This window comes from Gavialis gangeticus, unplaced genomic scaffold (genome assembly GCF_001723915.1).
Source record: "Gavialis gangeticus isolate Ggan-Ray unplaced genomic scaffold, GavGan_comp1, whole genome shotgun sequence".
Classification (NCBI taxonomy): domain Eukaryota; kingdom Metazoa; phylum Chordata; order Crocodylia; family Gavialidae; genus Gavialis; species Gavialis gangeticus.
The window spans coordinates 69,211,996-69,221,293 of NW_017729033.1; the positions used below are offsets into that span (position 1 = coordinate 69,211,996).

At 39.1% G+C, this 9,298-nt stretch overlaps 1 protein-coding gene across 5 annotated transcripts in view; it reads right to left on the reverse strand.

The window, feature by feature from the left end:
- FRYL (FRY like transcription coactivator) overlaps positions 1–9,298 on the reverse strand; it is a 376,409-nt gene that overhangs the window by 289,704 nt on the left and 77,407 nt on the right. Inside the window, exon 3 of one of the 5 annotated variants that reach the window (XM_019525975.1) lies at positions 5,176–5,273. The exons of 1 other annotated variant lie outside the window; for it this stretch is intronic. Coding sequence is in view for 2 of the 4 variants with exons in the window: in XM_019525972.1 (XP_019381517.1) it covers positions 2,619–2,820 (202 nt within the window). In the remaining 2 variants the exon portion in view is untranslated. Of the gene's footprint in view, positions 1–2,618; positions 2,965–5,170; positions 5,274–9,298 lie in introns of those variants that run through there. 3 more of the 5 variants (XM_019525976.1, XM_019525972.1, XM_019525973.1) reach the window with 3 other exon arrangements.

Genomic DNA, 9,298 nt, shown 5'->3' on the forward strand with positions numbered 1-9,298 from the left:
AGGACAGGGAGAGCAGGGTAGAGAGGCTCCGTCCCCACCCGCTCCCCCACCATTCTTAATGGGCAATTAGCTGGTTCATTTATAAAGCTCATTAAACTTGGTAAGCTTTCAGGAGCCTGGCAGTAGTGCTCCGGTATACCAAAAAAACCAAACTACATTTATGTCAAAGTTCTTAATTCCCCATGATATCAAAGGAACAAATTCAACTTTAGAACACAGGTCTCTGCTGTAAATACTCTGAGGAGTTACTAAGAAACAAATATTGAGGCTTCCTTAAGAGTTCTTAAAAGTTACGCCTACACTTCATTAGAATTATGCTAATTATAATAGAGGCAAAGAAAAAAGTGTTTCCTTTCCTTATTCGCTACTCTCCAGATGCTTTTACCTAAATAGAGAGGTAGCTTAGACTCATGAAGACCGATTGCCTCATTTCAGAAGCATTCAGAAGAAATCTCACTGGTCAGACTATAAATATTAAAGAACAAAAAGTAAACTCATTAAGACGGGTATTGTTCTTTTTACATAAATCAAACATTCTGTCTCCAGGAACCACCCTAAAACAAACAGTGCTATTTTTCACCTCTCATAGATTTTGCTTCCTAGGTTTGCAAAATATTTGCTTGTGATATATTGCAGATATGAGGTTAGTAGCATTTAAGCATCATTAGATAGGTCAAGGTGCATCTGGTAAGGATACACCACACCTATTTTTAACTGTACAAGCATTTAAGTCAGGCAATAAGCACATGTACCTGTACAAACGTCTAATTCAGAACAGGTGTTCTAGAGGTGGACAGAAAGTAGCAGAGAGACTTCCATATTAGTAAGTTGATATGTATCATTACATATGTATTAGAAGAGCATTATGTGGTCATGGCAAATTATACCTTGTACATCAGTAGCTCTCAACCAGGGTGCTCCAGTATCCTGAGGTGCCTTGATCTTTTTCAAGGGTGCCATACAACGTTAGCTCTGTTAGGTGTGCAAACATGATTCAAAAGATAAACCCAGAGATTTCAAATAGGCATCCAGTGTCAAAAACACCATGACATGTTGTGGGCTGAATTCTTTGCAATAGAATAAATTTCTCTATTATCTTTCTGTAGTGAAAAAATGACTGAAAGCTAAGAACTGGCATTTTCTGATGGGTGCTTTGAATCTAAAAAAAGTTGAGAACCACTACTGTAAGTTATTACAAGAAATATTTGGGGAAAAAAACAGCTCTTTATGATAAAGGTTAAAGATAAATATATTATAGTTTAATACAGATGAACCAAACCTGCCTATTGAAATATTTATAAATATGTACCACAGTGTAGTATGCAACAACAAATTACAATAGTTCCTAGAGGATTCAAGCATGGATATCGAGTCAAAAGGGACACAAACTCAGCTAACTGTACCCCATCCCTTCAGAAGCTACCTGTTGAACTTCTGGTTAGAGCCTTTCACATATTAGCAACAGCAGTTATACAGCAATTTCGTTCTGCAGCAAATGTCAGTGGCCCATGATGCTGCAACAAGTAGTACTTTCTAATTTGTTGGGCAACTAGGCAACTTGGCTAACAAAACTAAATTGTTCTCTACTTCCATGCAACAATACCAAATAGCCCAATGTTAAAAACCCAATCCCACATTTCGTATTATGACAGAAACATGCATGATTCTTGTTCTGAAAAAGCCCTAGAAATGAATTCCAGAACTTAGAGCCTTCAAAAGAAAGGGTTCTGCTATGCCTCACTCATGGACCCCTTGAGTTCAGCCCTTGGGAGATGGACAGCAAAGAGTATTATATTCTGCAGCTGCCACTTCAGGCACAGAGGAAAGGCTAACTTAATGATAGTCAATTTTATCCAGAGCCAAGTGCAACACTAGCAGGCAGCACACACCACTATGAACTATTTGAAACAGTTATAGAAATCTGCATCTTTATTTTTTTTTAACAGGGGAGTATTTAAAATATTTGAACATTAACATATTGAATGTGTGATATGAAAAGACTGTTCAGCCTTTTAAAAAAGGAAGTAAAAAATATAACACTAGTATAAATAAACATGCCATTGTATACACAAAAACACAATCAGTACTTTCTTAACTGGTATTTATATTTTTAGGAGATCTGAAATTTTCAAAAATAATGGGGAGAAGGAGGACTTAAAAATAAAAGCTCTCAGTGAGAATAAAGGCAGACTTGGGAGACTGCTGCTGTTCGCCTTTTAAATGTTGTTTAGGTTTTCAAATGTGGTAGAAATACTTGATCCTACACTAAAATAAATAGGACTCTACATGGTACTGAATTCTGTACATATAGCTGTCTCAGTGTAGGATCAGAACCATGCTGTTTGATCTGAAAACTTATTTTGAAAATGGATATTCATCTTAAAGAACTGCATATTAAAATGTATAGACAAAAACCCTGGCTATATGACTGCTTTAAAATAACAACATAAATTATTAATAGTTTCAACATTAAGTTGAAGAGAAGCACCTCTAAAGTGAAATCTGTAATAAAAAAAATAATCTCAGAAAAACAAAAAACCCTTTTCTAATGCTTAACAACTATTCAGATTAACCAGAACATCTGTAAACTGGTAAGAGTTCCTGAAGTTTTACTTTACCAAGGTGACGATGTGGAAACATGCTGCAATTGGAAGGCAAAAAATCTGTCTCTTCATCCTCATCTATGGTCTGTCCTAATGAAAGCAGGCTGACCCGTCTCATCTTCAGTAGCCTTGGGGAGCTTTCACGAGTTGTATCTCCAATATCCAGAACCACATCTCCAGAAATGACAGCAGGAACAACTTTTTTAAAAAATTCCATTTTTCTGGAGCTCCTTCTATAGTCCCAACAGCAATTAAATTCAGCAATTTAGCTTCATACAGTGCACCCAGGTACTTGTACTAACTTCCTTGAGGAGACATTAAGGTGGACTACTCAAAGTACTTTACATAGTGATATCATGTTGAACCTGGGTGGTTCAACAAACACTAGTACGTCAGCTGCCAGCTGCTGGAAGGCAGATTTTAAAGAGGCGTTTACTGCACAGACTGATAAAAAACCAAACAACAAGCCACTAACTTAAATATACAATGTCTGTTAACTGCTATAGAGTAATGTTTAGCACTGTGATTACTTTAAAAGGAGATGAATTTATAATTATACATTAAGTTTATTTTTTTATAGTTACACAGCTCTTCATTTTAATTAAGGGTGCAGGGAGGAGTATTCATCTGCATTCAAAGATAACGCTTATCTTTTAAAAAGTCCACTCACCAGCTTTACAAACAGCATTACTAACTTCAGCATTACATGCCTTAAACCAGTTATACTTTGTACAGTAGGCAACAGTGTCAACAACATTTTATTATGCTAAAAAAGTACATTTTAGCAGGGTTCTTTTACCATTCTTATCACCAGAATACCTGAGCATCTGAGTACCTTAAGCAATGTGACTACACATCTGTTCACATGCTGTTTGATCACTCATCTCCTCCTTAGGGGGTAAAGCATGGGCAACTGAATGCCTTGTTTTGGTAGGCTTTTAGGGTGCTTTAAAAAAAGAGAGAGAGAGGGTGAAAGAGAAGGAGAGAGAGAGAAGTGTTGCTATGTATTTATGTTACAGAAAACACTAATCAAAGGAATGGAGACTTATTTGGAGGAGAAGGCCTTAAGATCTATGACTGAAGAATCCCTTTGCATTTCTTAAAACACATTTTACAAGCTGGATTTAAAAACAAACAAACAAACAAACAAACCGATATATGATTATATCTACAAAGTAAAATAACCTAAACCTAAAATAATAGGTCTCATAATATACTAAGGAATAAGTTCTTGCCCTTCCCATGACCTTGAGGAAAATATCAGACATCATTCAGGTATATTTTGTATACTACTAGTTATTTTGAACCTCTGTTACTGAAGAGGCAACAAACTTTTAAACAGCTATTTTCATCAATAAAGCAACTCATTATCGAAGTCATATTTTCAAGACACCTCAAAATCATTCATACGAACCATGTTCAGCTTTTAATATATTGCAGTAACTATATTTTATAATGTACTCTCTTTGAGACCAGACATTTTCTTATTTTCCTTCAAGTTTAATTCAAGCATCAGACAAACAGCACAGCCTGCTTCACATATAATATTCTAGTCTTTAAAACTGAATAACTGGTTACATGGGTGTTATTAAGCAACTGTAAAGTTAAGGTACCATCTTCTATCTCAGCCACAAAGAATTTCATAGTACATAGATATTAAATTAAGGTAAAAGTTAATACACCAATATATCAATCGATATCCAGTCATAATATTAATGAAGTCTAAAAAACGGTTTTCCAGCTTCCATATTCCAGTGAAGCAACTGAAAATGTAGATCTTTAGGGAAAAAAAAAAAAGTGTCCCCATTAAATATGCTATTGGAATTAGCTCAATTATAGTCTGTATTTTTCTATATAAAATTAAATCCAACTTTTGATAGCACTAATATTATCACTCACACAAAAAGTGTGACCTCCCTCATGAAAGGATTAGTGATATGCTGCAAAGAACTGAAAGTAGTTGCATGAATAGGAAAAAACTGCAGAGAAAAATGCTCAGAAAGAAAAAAAGCATGTAAATTTCAGGTGTCTCCATCCTAACCTGAAATAATTAAATAGATTAAGTGCTGCATAGAGAATTGGCAATTATAGGCCAAGGATTTCTTAAAATATAATTAATTTTTATATCCCTAGACTCAGATGTGTTTAGTTTACTATTTTTACAGATGCCTAATGAAAATATGACCCTCTAAACATTACTATATATAAACCATCTCTGGGTGCTTTTAGGTTACCAGCTCACATTCTATTATGTGTGTTACACTCAAGAACATCAGCATCATGCTGAAGCAGGAGGGATTTTTTCCTTTCTAAAACAAACAATTTGTGCCCATAAGAGTATGGTGCACCGATAACTTTTTAGAATAAGTTTAAATGCATTTGTGAGTCTAGCTGTGTTTCCTGCTTCAGACAACATTCTACCAGGAATTAATAGACAAAACTAAAATTATTAATAAGCTATTATAATTAATTTGAAAGTTCCCCAGTGGTGTGACAAACATATTAAATGTCCTTTTTAATAGACCTACTTAACACGCCAAGTACATAAAATGCCCTTTAGAACTTACCGCACCTTCAAAGTCAATTCATTTATCCTGATTTTGTGAATCTTGGGCCGATTAATAAGGAAGAACTTCTGGACCTAAACCAGAGTCAAATGAACTGCTTCATCTAAGGAAGAAAAAAGAAAAAAAAAATGTTGAGCTTCTACTGTTAAATATTTACACTGAATAGTCAGACACTAGTCTGAACATTTGCATTTTTGCTTTCTTTTAAAGTTAAAACCTAGCATTTAGTGTATTGGATGCTAGCATCTTAGTCAACATAATGGATGCTAGCATATTTGCCACGATACAAACAAAGACTTAAACATGTGACAACCTTTCAAAAAATGTAAATTCACATGTGTAGCCTCCAAACAATAAATAAGCACCTTGCAAACACAGGTAGAGTAGGCAAATGTATAAACTAAGCAAAAACTAGACTTTAAAATAAAGTTCAAGTTAAGGTAAAACAGAGTGCCCGATACCCATGGCTATTAAAAATTAAATTGCTCAAAAAGGTACTGAAATAGAGCTCGAGTGTTTTAATAAGAAGTCAAGTTGTAATGTCCTCTCCAGTGGTTCTGTACATTTGGAGGAGAGCGGAACAAATCAAGAATCATAATATCCTAAGAAAATTTATCCACTGATAATCAAGTGGAAAGCTTTCCTGCACAAACAAGAACCTAGAACAATTTTCTACAGAATATAAACTGCAGGTTCCTGTCAACTTGGCTGTATGTACAGTTTCTAACATTTTGCACATAAACTGACTGTGGATGAATTTAGGCTGGAAACCAGATCATCATTATTACCATCAGCTTTGTAACGGCTACCCAATAAGAATGGCAGCAGCAAAAACCAAAAACCTTCAAGACAGACCTTGATCAATTTATGAGCAGGATTGCATGGTGTTTAGGCCCCACCTAAATCATGGAGGCTGCCTCTGTTTTTCAGTCGTGGCATGGTTTCTGGAGCCATTTTTGCAGCACAGCATGGCACCTCCCCCTTCCTCCCCATACCTTTCATTGGCTATGGGGCCCTGGAAGTCCCACCCCACCCTGGAGATTGCCAGATGGCCATCTGGCAATCTCCAGCAAGGGGCAAACTTCCAGGACACCTTGGCCAATCTCCACCCCACTTAACCTCTCCCTCCCCCCCATACTCCAGGACACCAGGGTTTCCCATGCTTTTCTGTTTGCAGCAGCTTCTCCCCCTCTAACCCCCGACCCCACCCCACCCCCCACTGCTCACTGCCCTTTTTGCACTCTTTCACATGGACTAGGATTTTTTCACATGGGACCCACCAAATTTGCAACTTCCATGGAAATTGCATGATCGTGAATTTGGTATGTCCGTAGCAATGTGGTTTGCTTCTAATAGCAGAGAACTGGATTTGATAATCCAGTAGATCCCTTCCAGCCCTAGTTTAAGATTGTGCAAGGGACAGAACAGAGACTGGAGATGCCATGTTCCCAGTCACATGGTTGTACATGCACTGCAGTCAAGTTTAAGACTTACACTACATTTATATTCAATTGTCACAATCTTCCTATAGAAACTGGTAAGTAATAGTACCCTGATTTTACAGATGAGGACACTAGTACAGTTTAAGTAGCCTGACCACAGCTAGAGAGATGCCACATTAGGGCAGAAGTTAGAAGATGTATGTATGTTTTTACTCTGCCGCCAGATTAGTTCACTAGGCTGTATCACTGAACTGCCCCTCCTCTATTCAATACTTAACATCACGTTATTGAGTTGCTTCCCCTTTTGGCTAGAGGTCAGGCTATTCAGCAGAGAAGCCAATTCCAATGCATCTCTAGTGCTGCACACTCTCTCCTAGATTTTCCCTAAAATTCAGTAACGACATGCAGCCCTAGACAGGATCAATCTACACATGAATAATATTGCTTCTGGGGGCATTTTTTACATGTACACCCAGGACTGTGGCACACTGAACTGGGGTGGTGCAGCCCCAGCTGGCAGGGGGCCACAAAGGTCAGCCTGCCAGCCCAGAACTGCTCCAATACAGCTCAACATGGTATGGAGGGCCTGGCCGGAGCACAAAGGTGCTTCAGTGCAGGGCTAGCCAGCAGCTAGGGCTAGCCACACTAAAGCACCCTCATGTCCCCAGGCAGCCCCATCTGCATCTATACGTGTGCTGAGGCGGGGTGAATAACTCTGCCATAGGATGGTACTTTTATCTGACAGTACCAACCTATGGTTGAGTTAAATTAGTTACTCCAGCTGGATAGCTCCACACATGTAGACTGGTAACACTTTACTGCAGAGCTAACTAGGCAACTCTGTAATAAGCATCTCATGTAGATGTGCCCACAGATCCCCAGAGAACAGCCCTTACAAAGAACCAGTGAACATCTGAGGGGACAACTGCCAACTTTTCAAATCAATAAACCAATACGCATTAGTGCCCAATGCCCCTCAATTAGGTCTAAGGGAACCTGTAGACACCACCTAGTGAAACTGCCTGTAGCCCCACAGTCTTTTGGATTCCAAGCCAGCATTTAATTCCTGGTCTGGCAGATGGATAGCTCAGCCATAAGCCAAAAGTCTCCCTCTGTCTGAGGAAGGGTGTTTGTGCCTGAAAGCTTGCAAATAACTTTTTTTCCATCTATTTAGTTGGTCTAACAAAAGAGATCACACATCTACCCAAAGAACTTTGCCTGCCTATGATTTTAGGCCAACACGGCTACAGCCAACAATGCTTGAGTATTAAAAAAAATTGGATAGATGCTGCCATACCTTCACCCTTTAGGCCCTTGCTTATACTGCTATTCACAAGTATAGAATGCTCACTCTGAAAATGAAAGGATCCCTACAGCAGTTTCCCTGGTCATACTGGGAAAAGGAAAGAAACAATGGCAAGAAGAGGTTTCGTACTAGTTTTTTCTCCCCAAAGTCTTGAGAGGGGGAACTTCCCTAAGTTAAATGATGTGTTACTGTGGTTAGTGGTGTAGTTTCCTCCAGTACAGGTTGAATGAATGGACTTTAAAGAGGACAGAAAACTGGCTGAAGCATCAGGCTCAGAGGGTAGCTATCACTGGCTTGATGTCTAGTTGGCAGCCACTATCAAGTGGTGTGCCCCACGGATCAGTCCTGGGGCCGGTTTTGTTCAATATCTTCATCAATGACCAGAAAGATGACAGAGTGCACCCTCAGCAAGTTTGCAGATGACACCAAGCTGAGGAGAGTAATAGATACACTGAAGGGTAGGGCTAGGATTTAGAGAGACCTAGACATCTGGTCTACAGTGCTGTCTGAGACACCTGGACAAATTGGAGGATTGGACCAAAAGGAATCTCATGAGGTTCAACAAGGACAAGTGCAAAGTCCTGTACTTAGGACAGAATGATTGCATGTTGGGGTTTGGGGTAGAGGTTGACTGGCTGAGCAGTAGCTCTGCAGAAAAGGAGCTGGGGGTTACAGTGGACAATAAGCTGAATACAAGCCAACCGTGTGACCTTGTTGCCGAGAAAGCCAACAGCATGCTGGGCTGCATTAGTAGGATTGTTGCCAGCAGGTCAAAAGGAAGAGATTCTTCCCCTCTGTTCTACATTGGTGAGGCCACACCTGGAGTACTGTGTTCAGTTTTGGGCCCCCCACTACAGAAAGGATGTGGACAAATTGGAGAGTCCAGCAGAGGGGAACAAAAATGGTAAGGGTGCTGGGGGATATGACTTATGAGGAAAGACCGAGGGAACTAGGCTTATTTAGTCGAGAGAAAAGACGACAGAGAGAATTTAACTTCAGCCTTCAACTACCTAACAGGGGGCCCGAAAGGGGATGGATCTAGACTGTTCTCCGTAGTGGTAGATGACAGAACAAGCAGCAATGGCCTCGTGTTGCAACAAGTAAAGTTTAGGTTAGCTATTAGGAAGAAGCGTCTTACTCGGAGGGTAGTAAAACACTGGAACAGGTTATCCAGAGAGGTTGTGGACTCTCCATCCTTGGAGGTTTTTAAGACCTGGCTAGACAAAGCCTTGGCTGGGATGATCTAGTTGAGCTAGCTGAGGATGTTCCTGCTCTGAGCAGGGGGTTGGATTAGATGACTTCCTGAAGTCCCTTCCAACCCTAATTTTCTATGATTCTGTTTAAAAAAAAAAAAAAAAAAAAAAAAAAAAAAAAAAAAAA